The 16148-nt window shown below is 46.3% G+C and overlaps 1 protein-coding gene and 1 long non-coding RNA gene across 5 annotated transcripts in view; one reads left to right on the forward strand and one right to left on the reverse strand.

Moving 5' to 3' along the window:
- The window catches only part of LOC128340423 (uncharacterized), a 110690-nt gene extending 99354 nt beyond the window's left edge, over nt 1-11336 (forward strand). For all 3 annotated transcript variants that reach the window (XR_008313704.1, XR_008313706.1, XR_008313705.1), the window contains 2 exons: nt 10023-10128; nt 11068-11336. This is a non-coding gene — a long non-coding RNA (uncharacterized LOC128340423). The remainder of the gene's footprint in view (nt 1-10022; nt 10129-11067) is intronic.
- Nucleotides 11337-12421: 1085 nt separating this feature from the next.
- Nucleotides 12422-14719, reverse strand: LRATD1 (LRAT domain containing 1). 2 transcript variants are annotated; one of them, XM_053308807.1, is made up of 2 exons: nt 14579-14719; nt 12422-13754 (listed from the first exon to the last, which is right to left on the reverse strand). In XM_053308807.1, the coding sequence occupies exon 2, from the start codon at nt 13715-13717 to the stop codon at nt 12851-12853; it is 867 nt and encodes a 288-aa protein (XP_053164782.1). In that variant the 5' UTR covers nt 13718-13754; nt 14579-14719; the 3' UTR covers nt 12422-12850. The 2 variants fall into 2 exon arrangements, with proteins under 2 accessions (XP_053164782.1, XP_053164874.1); XM_053308899.1 differs by lacking the exon at nt 14579-14719 and adding an exon at nt 14214-14354.
- Nucleotides 14720-16148: the final 1429 nt, after the last annotated feature.

The following is a 16148-nucleotide window of genomic DNA, read 5'->3' on the forward strand; positions in this document are numbered from 1 at the left end:
GGCTTGGCTGCTGGGTTAGGCTGGCTGAGTGGGAGAGCCGGGACCCATGTGGATCCTGGCGCTCCATACAAGCAGCCTAGACCAGGGAGGCTGCTGTAGCCTGGGCTATGCTGCTCGTGAGAACAGCCTCACTGTGTGGAAACTGTATGTGCACACAAATCTATACATGTATACACTGAATATACATTGTACCACATCGAACATGTGTGAACACACAACACACCCCTATCATTTCTAATGTTGCTGGATTGTATGCTGCCATCAATGCAGTGGTTTTGCACTGAACCTGGGATTCCCGTGAAACACACAGAGCTGCTTCCATCCACATCAGCATCTCCGCACATTTCCTTGAAGACACGTACCCCTTCCACTGAAGAGCATGGGGAAGCCTAAGCATGCAGGAGCTCTGCGTACGCATACCTTATACATGGCGCTCCAGACTGCAGCATTCACCTGTATAGTTAAATCAGTCTTGCTTTTAGAAGCACATCCTTTGCGAGACAAAGTCATCGCAACTGAATTACTCTCTATAAGAAATAATTTATTGTACAAGGAATCTCAGGATTGTAAACACATCCCCTCAGGTGTAATTTGGCAATAACTTTGTTGAAGGACTTGGAAGTCTTAAATCACTCAAGTCACTGATCCTGATAGGTGAACATAATAATACATCATCTTTGTGTTTTAATCATCTGCCTCACTTGCTGCAGGCTTCCAATCACTGCTTCATCAACACGGCACTGCAATGGAAAGCTAGTATTTATATTCTCTGAGGAAGCTGCTGAGTTTCCACAGCCAGCCAGCCAGACGACAAGACTTGCCTTCTAGATGGCAAGCTTTGCCCTCTAAACCTTGGAGCAGGGGCAAGGGTGGGAGCTGAAGTTACGGAAGGAGTGAAGAAAAGCAGTTCTGTACCTGGTGAGAGTAGGTCTAGCCCTATTCTCACATGCTGTTTAACACTCATACAACACATGTAGGCTATACACAAGTAGAGATCTGTACACAGGTGCAGTTATTAACACATTATGTTCAATGCATGTACACTTCCTCTCTGTATCATGGATATGAGGGGTATGTACCCCAGTCACTTTTTAAATGAATGCAGGTATAGTCATTCACACCAACACATGTATGGCTATACAGCCATCTGAAGACAGGCCAACACAATGACTGAATAGGGCTTCAGTTTGTTATTATTCTTCCACATTGGCTAGGGCGCACACCTGCTTTTGAAAAGCTGAGTACTCCCACCCTCTAAAATTTGGCTCACATGAAGCCTGGAGCATTGCCTGTACTTCTAACCTTTCCCTTCCAGTTCTTTTAATTGTCCCATTTTTAAGGAAGCTTGAAGAGCACGCACGCCTAATAGATCCATAGTCCAAAAAGAAGGCTGCACCCATTAATACAGAAAAAACAAGGTGGCAAATAAGAAAGGTATCGACATCTGTAATATGGCAGCATTTGTCCTGACCCATTTCAAGCCAGATACACTCTTCTTTAAAGCAAAGTGTGCTGTTCAGTCGGTGTTGCCTGCCAAAGACAGCCCTGTGGTTGTCTTTGGTAGAATACAGGAGGGGTTTACATTGCCTCCTCCCACACAGTGTGAGATGATGCCTTTCAGCTCCTTCCTATATTGCTGCTGCCCAATACAGCTGTTTCCCATAGTCTGGGAAACATACCAGAGGGGATTCGAACCTGAAACCTCTGGCTTGCAATTCAAGTCATTTCCCCGCTGCACCATCAGGTGGCTTTAGGAGATGTGATTTAATGTTTTTGCTTAGAGCCAAACCACATGATAAGTTTAGAGCAGTGGAGTTATATTTTCATCGGAGCAGCTGCAGCACTGGAGGAGGGAATGTTTAATCCAAAAGTACATTTGTTTGTCTTCTGTGCGCAAACAGCACCTTTAGATGGAAAAAACAAGAAGGAAAATGGTTCAACATCCCCTTCTCCAGTCATCAAAACTGAAGATGACCTCCTCACTCCCCATCTTGAATCTCCAGCACCATGTGTGGTTTGGTCCTAAGTAAGTCATAGACAGGGAGACATATTCACACCTGAGAGGTCAGAAGAAGAGTAGGAGTATTTCTGACTGAAACTGCATCCAGCTAAACTGCCTTCTGTGTGATGTTACTCACATTGCACTTTCATGCTTTGCCACTTGTTGCTGTTTGCATTCTAATCCCACATGAATCAGATTGTTTCTCTTGAGGGCTTCAGTCCCAGCGCATTGGAAGTCGATGTGCTTCTGCTTATCATCGGCAGGACCTTGAGAATCTGAGTTCTCACACCCCAGTTTGGCCACAGCCATCCATTTCCATCAACTTCCCATCTGCAACATGATGAATAGTAATGGTCTCTCTGTTTACACAGAGGCCTTGGGCATGTGTAAACAGCTAGGGGCGTGTGTGTGCAAAAAAACAGGCAGCACATGCATGGATCCCAAGTGGCTTGAAGAACCATGGATGCAATAGGCACTGCTCTGTACATGACTTGAAGCATATATATTCAGAAGTCAGTCCCCTAAATTCAGTGGACCTTCCTCTCTTCTTGTGAGCCACTCTGAGAATATTTATGCAAAAGGCAGTATATAAACAGAATTAGCAAGTAATAGTAGTAAGTACATTTAGGATTGCAGCTAAATCATTAAATTAATTTCTTCCATTGAGTTCAGTGGGACAGGTAATACAAGCCTCAGTGGGGTTTACTGCCAGGTAAGTGTGTGCAGAATTATAGCCTTCACAATGACTAGCTTTGGCTGGAGTGGGGCACTTTAAATGTTAGAAGTATATAACAATAGCATAAGTAGTTACCACAGTGCCAAACACTTTAAAAAAAAAAATTCACCATCTTCCAGTCAATAATTTTAGCAGTGTCCAGTAATACTACACCCCATGTCTGACTGAATATTCCAATAAAGAGTAGACTATCAGAAATTCACATTATTCTGGACATTCATATTAATAACTCACCTTTGAGCAGTCTTTCCCAAAGTAACATTTTTATATCTTATCATATTTTGTAAAAGGTGAAAACAAATGAAGGAAATCCCCTCTCATTTGGAGGTTGGCCTGCAACACTACTTTCTAACATAGCAAGTTATAATAGTAGACAGCTAGATCAGGAACAATCCAAAGATCATGAAGTCTAACTAGGAGTGTGTTTTTTTTAAAAGGTGCATAGCAGACAGATGCCAACTGGTGTGGCTTTCCCAGACATGGCAATGCAATGTTAGGGAAAAGCTTTAGTTGCAGCAGTTAAAGGAACAGAGCCTGAGACATACAAGATAGCTATCCTAAACTCCATCCTGTATTCTACTGCAGGATCCCCACCACCACTGTCCAAGCTACACTCACAACATACATTAACACCCCAGCATATGATTCCCAACCACATATAACCTCATTTCAAAAGTGCACATGCTAGGAGCGTGCCCATGGTAAACAAGGACCAACTCACTCCAGCAAGCGACGTGTCATTCCATAACCAGGTGCTAGAAAGAGGGGGAAAGAATCAATGTTGCTTTCTGATCTGAGTCTTGAACCCTCTTCCCAGTCTTCAGATGGAACCAGGGTCCTCCCCTCCTTTAAGGATAGCACCATACAATTATATGGAGATACATCTGAATGTGTTTTCCTGTCTTCTCCATTCAAGGGAATTGGGCCTTCCTAACAGCATAGGGGATCTGTTTGCACAGTAGAACCCTTGCAGCCAGTTAATAGCTCATGAAATTAATTTGAAGCAAAGATCATCCACTTAGCTTCTCCAAGGGGCAGCGGGAGGAAGGGGGTCCATACTAATAGCTGAGATCCTGTATGGGCTTACCAAGTGCCACTGTGGGATTTATTTCTGGGTTAAAGCATGCACAGGTTTGGGATTTTAATGTTACATCACTACATGACCTATTACTTCAGTTAAATGTATGAATGAACTCCACTGAAGACTATGGTGTCTGAGATAACATGAAAGCTCTGACTCTGGTGTGGATATGATATGGCTGCCTCACATTAAGGGTGCACAATTCAATTTGGCCTCAAATAGATTCGGATCAAATCAGGGGCAATTTGCAGATTTGAGCACAAATCACCCTCAATTTGATCTGAATTGATTCAAACGATGGGCCTATTTTGAGGCCCATTTTGCTGCAAAAAACAGGCCACACAATGGCACTTTTTCCAGAGGAGAGCTGGTCTATAATTTGGGGTTGGCAGGTAGACCAGCCTTCCGCTCCAGACTTTGTGCACCTGCCCGCCTCAGAGGACTGTTCTATCAGGCAGACCAGTCCTTTGAAGCGGGCTGACATGCTAAGTCATGGGTTGGTTTACTAGCCCATCACAATTGGTAGACCAGTTCTCCTTGGTGAAAAACACCATCCAGCAAAACAGGCCTCAAAATGGAGCTTTAATTACACAAATCAATTCAGGTGACTTGAGGGTGATTCATCGAGACAGCCAGCCAGCCAAGCCAGCAGTTTTCAATGAATCAATTCAATGTTTCTGTGATTGGAATTGAATTGTAGGATCTGATTTGTGTACACCCCTACTTCACGTAGACTGCAGTCTGTAGCCCAGTTCAGACATTATGTTGTACAAGTGTACAGATGTGTCTACATTTGTACATGTTTTTGTGTGAATGTACCTGCATACATATAAAAAGTAAACTTGGGCACAGGCTGCTTCAAATTATCTGTACCTGTGTACACTCGTACGAGTGTTGAACATACTGTGTGAATAGGGCTTGTGAGTGATGAACATGCAGATATTACCTTGCTAAAGAGAAGCAGCTGTATCTGTATGAAAGTGTCAGTGCAGGTCTATTGCAAACATTTTTTTAAAGTTACATAAGCTTTTGTACTGGCCATCAAATGTTGCAACTACTTTCCCCAAACATTTCCATTTTCAAATAAAACCATGTTTGTTTTTGCTTTCAGTATTCTGATTTTGAAACTGTACATCACTCATCATTTCACATTTTAACCCAAGGGCAAATTAAACAATAAATATAAACATTTGCAGATATGTTCAGAAATTCCTTCCTCCCCACTTTTTTTCAAGAGTGCCAACTGTTTATATGGGGGAATGGTGGCGCTGGCAGATGGAGACGATTGCCAAATGTTATGAATCACTGATAACATATTGTTAATTATTAGTGTATTGATAATTAATTCTTCGTTTGTATCCCGGTTTTCCTGCAAGGAACGTAAGGATATAGTATAGAATACACATGGTTACCCCCATTCATCATAACCATTTTGTGAGGTAGGTTAAAACCGGAGAAAATAATTGTCCTAAGCCCCTCCAGGGAACCTCATTGCTGAGCAGGGATTTAAATCTAGAGCTCCCTGCTCTAAGCCCAATAAACTATCCACTACATAACTTTAGTTCTACAGATCATGTTAATGAGGCACCAGTGCAACAGGAAAAGCACTAGTGCTTCTGAAAAGCTCAACTAACTCTGCTCCACTGCTGGTTCAGGGTGGGGGCAAATTCTGACAAACATCTTTCCCCCAGGAATCACTCTGTGTCACCTGAAAATGTGTCCCTGATATGTCCCCCTGAAGGACATATTTTCAGATGACACAAAGGGCTTCTGGCGGGAAGGGGAGGTTGTTGAAATTCTCTCTCTCTCTCTCTCTCTCTCTCTCTCTCTCTCTCTCTCTCTCTCTCTCTCTCTCTCTCACACACACACACACACACACACACACACACACACACAGAGGCAAGGTGTAAGTCTGGAACTCTTCAGAAGCCCTAGCACTACACCAGCACTTCTGCTGTTGCACCAGTGCTTCCCTAGGATGCCAGCCATTGTTTTCAGAAAAGCATCAGTGTTGAATTGCCAGAGAGTCAGCCTAGAGGAGCTCTTTGACTTTTCTTTTCTTTTGCAGTGTGTGGAAGTGCTTTAGCTTGTTGACCTCAAAAAAACCTACAGAAGGCACTGAAATCCACAAGAGTTCTTTAACATCACAGTGCTTGTGGTTCACATAACATTCAGCCACTTCCTAGGAAAAAGCAAGCATCATAAAGGGCCTAGTTAAGAGATTAGTATCTCAGAGTACAGCTGGTGATTATTCCAAGGGTGGCATGTTTAGGCTTCAAGCAGCATCAGCTATAAGAATCCTGGTGGCAGGGAAGAAGAGAGCCTCTGCCAGTTATTGCAGTAATCTTATTGATTCCTATGATGTGACAGACTGGAGTTTTTCTATGCATCACCACAGACTTATATTCACTACTTGACAGACAAGATAGTAAGGCAGACAATTTTTTATCCTGGTGCATAAAACATTCCTTGAATAGCTAAATTGAGAATTACTTTCTAGACATGATTAGAGAAGTGTGTGGTTGGGGGTGGGAAGAGCACAATATTTTAATGCTGGCAGTCTTAATATTTTACTGAGGGAGATTCGAGTGGTGGCGGCGGGGGGGGGGAGCCTCATCAGGATCCCCAATGGTAGTAGCATGAATTTATTTAGCACTGGGGAATTAAAGTCAAAGGCACTGCCATATCCAGAAGTCCAAAACTATGACATTTGGAGTCAGGGGCATGATCATTATTTTCTAATTTTGTTATTTTCTTAAAATGAAAAAAGCAACAAAATATCATTTAAAAACAAAACAAAACACCAGACCTAGGGTACAATCCTGCCAAAGTTAAGACAGTTTTAGAGTCCCACTCTTTTTAGTAAAGCTATTAAACACATGCTTAGCTCTCCTGTTCAAATCAATGGAATTGAGACCCGTGCCGCTTTGGCTGGGTCCTAATTCTCTAATAGATTATCATGATTTTATCAATTCCTCATGTTCCTGAATAATTCAGTTCCATCTTGTGCCACGAATCTGAGAAATATAGAAGGGGTCTGAATAATAATCAGTGGTTTGGGGAAACTTGGTTGCTGTTTCCAGACTTAACTAATCAATCAGCTTAACATGCAGGTGGGCACAGGGAACGTGGCCCCTTTCCCATAACCGTGGACCTGCCTTTAGGAACTTTTAAAAACTCCACCCCCACCCTCAGATGTTTCCCTGTGGGTGGTGCTTGGGAGTTTTACACACAGCAGGCTTTACCGCAAGTTTACTGGGAGGTAAAGTACTGCGAACTTGAGGTTGTCACCAAAAACCGATGCAAACAGTGGATTCTTTTTACCCCAGATGTACATCGGGCTACACTCAAATGTGCAGTGAAAAACCCAAATTGTGTGCAAACCGCTTCCTGATAACTCGCATGAACACTGGGGTAAATCTGGTCAATATGTGGACGTACCCCCTCCATTTCGGAGGAGATGCGAGTTAAAGTGCTTTAAAAGCCCCCTGTGAAAAACTTCCTGGGGAACCCAATATCAAGAGTGGTGGTCCAGTCTTGGTCCCATTGCCACCCTCAAGTGTAGTACTTTCACTCCTAGATGGAAAAGAAATGGCAGTAACCCACTGTAGGAGAACGTTAAGGGTTGCATTAAAAGACATGATTAGGATGGAGGCTCAACCTGTTCCCTGCCCTTGTTAACCGCATAAGAATCAAACCTGTTTCAGTCTGCACAGCCCAAGGGACTCTGCTTAATAGCCCTGTGGTTTTACAGAGCATCTGGTGGGCTGCTGGGCTATATTTGGCTTGGTGAGTCACCAGTTGTGCCGACTTGGAGATTTTTTAAAAATACACACACACACGCAGCCATATTTCAATCACTCCATAAGTTGAAGTGGAGAGAGGAGGTCAGACTGAGGGCTCAAATTAAATATGCACGCTTAGAAATTAAGCACACAAGTCCACTCCAAAACCCACGTAAACCAGAGAACTTGGATTTATGCTGATTTAGTGCTGCTGAAGTCAAATGAATCCAGTGGAACCAAGCTGTCTAGCCTGACTTAACTGGAGTGTGGTGAAGTAAAAAGGATGCTCTTCAAGTTAGGCATAAGCAGAAGGACTGCACCGAGTGCTTCTTTTTCAACATTAAAAAACAAACAACAACAACAACAACAACAAAACAGGACCAGAGGTGCATTGTGTATTACAATCAAAAATTGTGGGAATCTGCTTCTGGCCTCACAACAATCTTGTGAAGTAGTCAAGACTGAGAGAAAACAATTGGCCCAAACACACCTTGCGAAGTGTCATGTCGGAGTGGGAAATGTGAACTTGCATTTCCCCCGTCCTAGTTTGACACGAACGAATACAGCACACTGATTCTTCATACTTTGTTCTTTAAATCCCTCTGCTTCCCATTGCAAAGTTTTGTCTGGGATTTTAATCCAGATCCTTCCATACCTGAAGTGTGAATCATGCATTTAGACTGACAAGCCTCAGTTTTCTTCACAGGAGTGGCTTTCAGGGGCACTCCCATGAATGAAGACCACCACATAGTCAAGTCTGTGGCTCCAGAAACAAAGCCAAAATAATAATAATAATAATAATAATAATAATAATAATAATAATAATAATAAAGTAAGTGTGTCCATTCTACAGTTGGAGCTGCCATCTGCATTTGCACTGCAAAATATTACTCCTAAAAAGATCTACTCCTGTAAATCTTAAGACCACTTAAGACCACATGCTTGAACTGCAGGATAACTCATATATCCGATCCTAAACACACTTACAAAGAATAAGTCCTTCCCATTGGCTACTTGGAAGCAAGTTACATGGTAGGGGAATGATTCTTAGTGCTGAAATCCTACAATGGCAACGTAATCAGTACAGCAATGGAAATTTCCTTAATGTATTAAATCCATCACTTTCTCTTGAAAAATCTAAGCATCCCAACATACTGATAGGCTGATGCTGCAAACTCCACCAGCCATACCAATATTCCTCCTCACTGCTGAGGTGGAAGAAATACTAGATCACAACAAACTATAGCAGCTTGATTATGGACAGTACACAAACTCTCTGCTTCAAGACCACCTAAGATGCTACAGAATGGAAATGCTTCTGCTTTTCTTTATTAAAAGGATTGCTGACATTAGCCACTGTCTGTGATCAAACTGAATGCAGAAATATTGGTTGGAGGTCTAGTACTGGACACTGTTTAACCCTATAATAGTCTAGGATGCTGATCTGACAGGGGTAGACAGTTACACGTTTAAAAGCATTCTCCCACTTAAAGAGTATTATGCACACTCAAGGGCAGTTCACATATACACATTCATGTTGAGGACTACAGCATCCAGAGATAACTTGTATGTCTGAATGGGTCATCACAGATATAATACCACAAATAAATTATTCATACCATCTTAAATACAATGCCCTCCAATAGTCAATTTACATAATCAGTTATCAAAAGGTACAGTCACTGAGGATAAGACATCAAGTGATGTACATGCATGTGAGAACCAAGCCTGAGCTGTCAGCTGTATGTGCAAATGGACTCCGTTGAAAAGCACGGTGTCTGATGGAGTGTGAAGAGTCTACACCACAAATCCAACTTTTCAAATCTGTAATAATCTAGTCACACACGGAAGTGAATTGATCAGGTCATCCACATACATACATGCATGAACCAGCCCTGCCTTATTGAATGCAGTGGGAATTTAATATAATGCATAGGATCAGAAACCCCACTTCTAATTTTCAGCCCCCTACAACTACCTCAGCATACCAGAAAGTATGAAAAGCAGTTAGCCAACAACAGTTTAAGGCAGTTTCACCTCTTCCCACAATGCTCAATGCAGACACCTTCATAATAGTATCAAGGAAGCTAGCCATTCAAATGACCAGCAATATACTGTTGCAATCATGTGTTTCTTACAATGTTTGTTAATAGCAAAAGAAACATTACATCAGAGAAAGGGGAGTGTATGGGCAGAGACATTTATATTTTTGCATGTTGCCAACTGCTGCTTAAAGATTTTTTTTTAAGTATTTTAAAAAATATGTTTTTGAAGTATTGGCATACTGAAAAGGAGGTTTTATCAGTGCTAAATATGCAGCTTGGCATTAATACAATTAAAGCACATGTGACTCTGTATTTCAGGATATTTGGTCATCTTTGATGTTCCAGGCTTTTTTTTTTTTTTAATCCATTCTAGATTAAACACTGAGCAAACAGACTGAGGATGCAAAATGCAAAACAGCAGCAACATATGAAGAAGCTCTTTGGGGATATTTCTGGCCTTATAAACTTAACTAAATCAGGTTGGTAATCGATTTGAGTTTCATGTGAACTCAGCGACAATCTATTTGCAGCTTTGTCAAAGTGGAACTATAAATAATGAACGGCTATTGTTTGGAATGTACTCACCTCCATCTGCTTCTCTGCTTAATGTTTTTATGCAGGGAAAGGAGAGTAGAGCAAAAGACAGTGCTCTTTGCACAAGGGTGGTGCAATATGCTGTAATCCAAAACTGCAGCCACCCTCAAGCAGAGTGGGCCCACTGAAGTCAGAAGGCTGCTCTGGAGCAATTGCACAGAGGATTTAAAACATGTTTGCTGGAAAAGCACATGGGGGATGATCATTTGAGTTCACTTTGTTGTGCTGCATGTGTCTACTCTGAAATCCCATTGTATTCTAAGTGGGTATAGGACCACCTCCAGCCTCAGAGGCCTCTAAATATCAGTTGCAGGGGAGCAACAGCAAGAGAGAGTGCATGCCCTCACCTCTTGCCTGTGGGCTTCTCAGAGGCATCTGGTGGGCCATTGTGTGAAACAGGATGCTGGACTAGATAGGCCTTGGGCCTGATGAGGGCTGCTCTTACTGATTCAGTTAGTATCTCCTACAGTACACCCATATACAGGTTTACTCAGAAGTCCTACTAAATGCAATAGATTGCAGCCTCCTCCAATTAGAAGGGTCACATCTTGCACATTAGACATGTTCATTTGTAAAGGATGGCATCATCTCCAGAAAATGGGGGGGGGGGGATCCAGGAAAAAATATCGAGAAGGGAAAAAAGAAATCCAGGGGGAAAAGAAAAACGGTGTGGGGGGGGGGAATCTCAAGAAAACAGGCGGATGACCAGCTCTTGATCCCACCCCCATCACCAAGCAAGAAAAGGGCAGTGCTAAAAGCCACACTACATGTGATGCTAAGTATATGCTTGGGGCTGAGGTGCTGGATTTTCCTTCTCTAACTAGCAACCCTGCGGGGGCCCAATCTGGATTGGGACCATGGCATGGGAGAAGAGGGCTTTAACCCTTTCCCTCTCCAATCTGGACTGCCCCCACCATGCCCATCATTTCTCCTGGGCAAGACGCTTCCACTGGCACCAAGTCTGAAGTGGCAAGGAGCAGACTACACCGCAGAACTAAAAGTCAACATCTTTAACGTATCGGATCCCTTTCCGTCAGAGAGGCACAAAATATAAGAAACCAATAAAGGAATAATCCTGTTGCTATAAAATTGATTACAGTTTAAGGTTCTGTGTGCTTCATTTTACAAAAACTAGGACGTGCCCAAAGGCGTTTCCCCTGCCCCCCATCTGCCTATACCTCCCCCTCCCCCCCATGCCAAGCATACCCTGGTCCAGCTCCCACTGCACAGTGTAAACTGCTAAATATAGGCATTGTTTTGGAAGGATATTCATTAACAGAAGAGACTGTACCTTATTTTAACTGAAGGTGGTGGAGGGGGGAGTTGTGTATGTGACGCCAGAGAGTACATTTAAGGCACTTTCCCCCTGGCTTGCACAGCTGAATCCTCAGCATGAACTACAACATTCAGCAAGAAATCCAACCCCCTTGCTTTGCCCCTTGTCTAATAATCTGACACAGGAGGCCACCCTTGAATTTCACATTAATTAATCCGGCATAAATACCATCTCCTGGCTCTCACAGTCATTAATACAAATTAGAATCTCCACATCTCCCAGAAGGAGCACACATTAAAAGGGTGGGGAAAAATTCTTCCTATGCAATTCTTTTAACAAAAGGGAAGTTGAAGGTGTGAAAGGGTGACTTGCAACTTTATCCTATTCACATTTGCTCAAAAGTAATGTCCTACTGAGTTTATGGTGGTTTGTAGTGTGCTAACTGTGTACAGAACTGCAGTCATACAATGTGCAATACTCTGCTGGGTTATACAGAAGCATTTCTCATGGTGTTCCACTCACATAGTCTGCAATCCCAAACACATGTATTTCCTCCTAATAAATGTGTTTAGAAGTGCATTTTATGTCTGCCATTCCACACACACTTATTTGGAAGACGTCCCACTGAAATCAGTAGGGTTTACTTCCAAGCAAACATGCACAGGATCGGGCTGCAGTCCATGTTAGAAATACCTTAAGCACTAGATGCCTTGAGTAATCATAGTGCATGGGCATGGGGGAGCCTAATGTAACCAAGAGCTAGCTAGAATTGGAGGGTGGCCAAGGATTTACACTTAGTTTAAATAAATAAATAAATAAATAAATAAATCCTTGGCCACCCTCCTCATGGATTAGAGCCATGAACATTTTTTTTTTAAAAAAGAACTATATATATATATATATATATATCAAATTTGTAATTTTATTAAGCACGGTGGGAAATATGATGAACATCGATAGCCAGGAGTGACTTTTGTCCACACACTTTGCTAACTGCATCGATCTTTCTCTCTCTCTGCCCCACCCCCTTCTCTCTGTCTGTCATCGGGATCATTATTACTATTAGTGTTAGTCGAAGGCGAACCAATCACCGGCCAATAGAAGGGGGAGGAACAATGCTGGTCTGGTTTGGAATGTTGCCATGGTTTTTCCTCGAGGAATGGAGGAGAGGGATGAAAGAGAACGAGAGAGAGAGAGAAGGGAAAGAGGGCGGCCAGCCACGTGGGCTAGTGAGTCAGGCAGGAGGGCGGACTGTGTGCAGCACACCGGCCCGGCTCGCTCGGGCTGGTCAGGTGCTCTCCTCCCCCCACTTTAGCAAGGCCCCCTCTTTTTTATTCTTTGCCATCCACGATCGCCAGCTCTTTGATCACCCTCAGTTTGCCGCTGGCGTCGATCCTGCGCTTCTCCCTGATTAGGTCCTCCAGGCTTTGGAACCGCAACGTGTGCGCTTTGTTGTCTGCCAGGTGGATCTTGAGATAGTATTGGTGCTGGGGCTGAGAGCCCGAGGCAGGCTGCAGCTCACCGCCCGCTTTGAACTCCCTTTTGCCGAAGCGGCACCAAGCGGCGAAGCTCTCCGAGTTCGTCCAGCAGATCTCGTGGCTTTGTAAGCCCAGGTGGCTGCAGGCGTTCTGCACCACCAACTCCGCCACCAGGGGGCGGTAGCGGTACCAGCTACTCACCACCCGGCCCACGTTGCCCGCGTCCGCCTCGTACAAGCTGTCCTGGCTAATCTTGCCGTGGTTCAAATGGATGATCTGACCGCTGCCCACATAGACTGCCCAATGAGGGGGCAGCGGAGGGTGGTCGGACGGCCCCAAGTAGAGCAGCTCCAGTAGATCTCCTGGCTTGCATAGGGCAGGCAGGGCCGACACCGGGTAGACGCTCAAATCTCCAGCCTGGGGGTCGCCGCTCACCTTGGAGAAGATGCATTCCTGGCCGCGGAAGGCGGAGAACTGGGTCTCGCTCAGCACCAGCTGCGGCGGGTGGTGGTGGTGGTGGGTGGGGGTCTCTTGGGCAGGGCTGCTGGAGCCCTTCACGCTGTACTTGTCCGGCTGCCCTCTCTCGTCCAGATCCTCCTCCTCATCCGAAAAGAAGTAAGCCACCCCGACGCGCAGCTCGTCCTTCTCGATCCCCGAAGGGTCCCCGGTCGGCAGCTCGCTGTAATTCAGGTGGGTGATGCGATCCAGTTGATTTCCCATCAATGACAGGGCGAGGCGAGAGCAGGAGCAGCCGGATCTGAGAAAGAGAGAGAGAGAGAAAGAGCGCCAGCCGCGTGGAAGAGAAGAAGGAACAACGGGGAGATTAAAGCCGTGGAAAGATCACAAACACACAACACAACACAACCAGGCGCACGCCTAAAGGGATCAGGTGGGGTCCATTCTCCACGCCTCATCCTTCGGCAAAGGAGAGGCGGCTCGTCTTGAACTGTCTCTGGCGGAGCCTTGTTCCTTCCTTCTCCTCTCCACACACACCCACCCACCCACCAGCGCCTCTCAGCTGCAAGTCCCTTGGCATGGGCAGGGGCTGCTCCCTGGCAGCCAGATGTTGCAGCTGCAGAACTGCCTAGGCGGCTGGGCTGCCCCGCTTCCGCCTGCCCGATCCGGCTGGGGCGATCCCTGGAGACTAGCAGTGCGTGCGCGAGCGAGCGGCTCCGAGGTCACTGCCTGGGACACGCAAGCAGAGACTACCACCTACCCAAGGAGTGAGCGTGGGGTGCCCGGGCAGCAGCGCCGAGGGAGAGGGGATCGGAGGGTTGATCCCCTTTGTTCCAGCTGTCATTCCCTCCGTCCCTTTTCCCTTCTCCAAACCAGGGAAAGCCACTTCTGCAGGAGAGCTGGGGAAGCTCCTAGCCGCCTGCGCCCCACGGGTTACAAGGTATTCTCCGGAGAGGCTGATCCGCGGGTTTGCCCTTCCTCTAACTCCTGACCCAGGGCAAATCCCCCTCACGACCAGGCGAATCCTTCCTGCCCCGGCAATGACCTTCCTGGGAAACCGACAAGTAGCCAAGATGGTTGGTGGGGGAAACGAGCGGTCCGGATCCCCCGGTGCCCTCTGCGTACCCGGAATCGCCCAGATCTGGACAAAGCCCCCTAACTCCTTTAAAGTAGGCGCCTCGTCGCCATGGGTGCCGCGGAGGAGGCGTTGAGCCAGGTCCTCCTCAACATCCGTCGTCCAAGCGCTGGCGAGGCCGGCTCCGTCTGGCATGCGCGCCCGCTTCTTGCCTGCGCCCTCCACTTGTACAGTCCCGCTCGGCTCCGAGTCTGGGCTCCCCTCAGTAGCACCGGCGAGTCTAAAGTAGCAGCTGCTCCTGATTCCAGGGCCCGCCCTTGGCCGAGCTCATTGGTTGCTCGGCTCTGCGCTTGGAAAGCTCGAGCCATCCTCTGGGGTGTCAATCACCGCCACAAGGGTGGGATTCCAGACGCCCGCCGTCTGCTCGCCTTCTGCAGCAGCGCGGCCCCTGGGCTACCCTCCAAAGCCTCGTGTAGCCGGGGGCGGGGTGGGGGGGGGGAGAGACGACAAGCCGTTGCTGAGTGAGGAGGGAAGTCCCCGCTTCACACACACCCCGGCCCCCATATTCTGCTTTAAACACAAAGGCAGGGTTTCGTCTCAGTTAAACTCTGGATTTTGGTTGTTGTTTAAATGCCGTGGCTCCTCTTCAGCATCACTGTTTGTTTTGGGAGATGCCGTGTGTGTGTGTGTATTAGAACTGAAATTCCTCCACTGACGGTCGCATTCGTTTTTTTAAAAAGGACGGGAAATGTAAGTCCATATTAACGAAGGAAATCCGCCTGCATTTTCCGAGCATTTGAATTAAGAGACCTTTCTGAGGCAGGACGGCGCAAGGCGCTGGCATGTCCTGCCCTTGTGCTGTAATAAATGCCAGTGGTGGCTGTAGTGGTGATGCGTTGGCATTGTGTGAACCCTCTTAACCTAGAAAACCTCATAGAGGGTGTGTCTGGGGTGTGTGGAGGAGTGCGGAGCCATCCTGGGGGTGGGCTGGGGCTGCACTCCGTGAAAAACCCAAATTGTGTGTGAACCGTTCCCTGATAACTCGCAGGGACTTCCGGCTAAATCTGGCCAACATGTGAATGCAGCACCTCCATTCTGGAGGAGATGCGAGTTAAAGGCCTTTAAAAGCCCCGTGTGAAAAACTTCCAGGCAGCATTTATGCTCCAGGCTGGCAGCAAAGGGAAATCTCCTCACTGCTGCTGCTGCTGCTGCTGCTGGAGTGTGGTACCTGCCTGCCTCCCGCAGCAGTGGCTGCCTTCTAATTCAGCTAGCACGGTGGTTTGCTGAGAAGAGCATGCCGCAAGGCTCAGCCAAGTTGGAGGACAGCTGCTGCAACAGGCGGGAGCCATGCAGTGGCTAGTGGCAGCGGGGAATAGCTGCACGGCTGCTGCTGCTGCTGCTGCTGCTGCTCTGGCCCGCAGCCACCCTCTCAGCCCGCCCGCCCTGTGGTGTGCTCTGGGTTGCTGAGAAGAGCATGCCTGGGGGCCCAGGCAAGTTGAAGGGCAACCACTGTGACAAGTGGAGCCTGTGCTCTGGGCCAATGGTGGTTGGAAATCGCACTGCCATGCTGGCAGGGCACAGCTCCCACCTGCAGCAGCAGCAGCAGCCCTCTGACTCAGT

Source organism: Hemicordylus capensis, chromosome 1 (genome assembly GCF_027244095.1).
Source record: "Hemicordylus capensis ecotype Gifberg chromosome 1, rHemCap1.1.pri, whole genome shotgun sequence".
NCBI lineage: Eukaryota > Metazoa > Chordata > Lepidosauria > Squamata > Cordylidae > Hemicordylus > Hemicordylus capensis.

Bases quoted from the DNA above. Each gene is read 5' to 3' on its own strand.
- LRATD1 (XM_053308807.1), bottom strand. From the start codon at position 13,717: ATGGGAAATCAACTGGATCGCATCACCCACCTGAATTACAGCGAGCTG.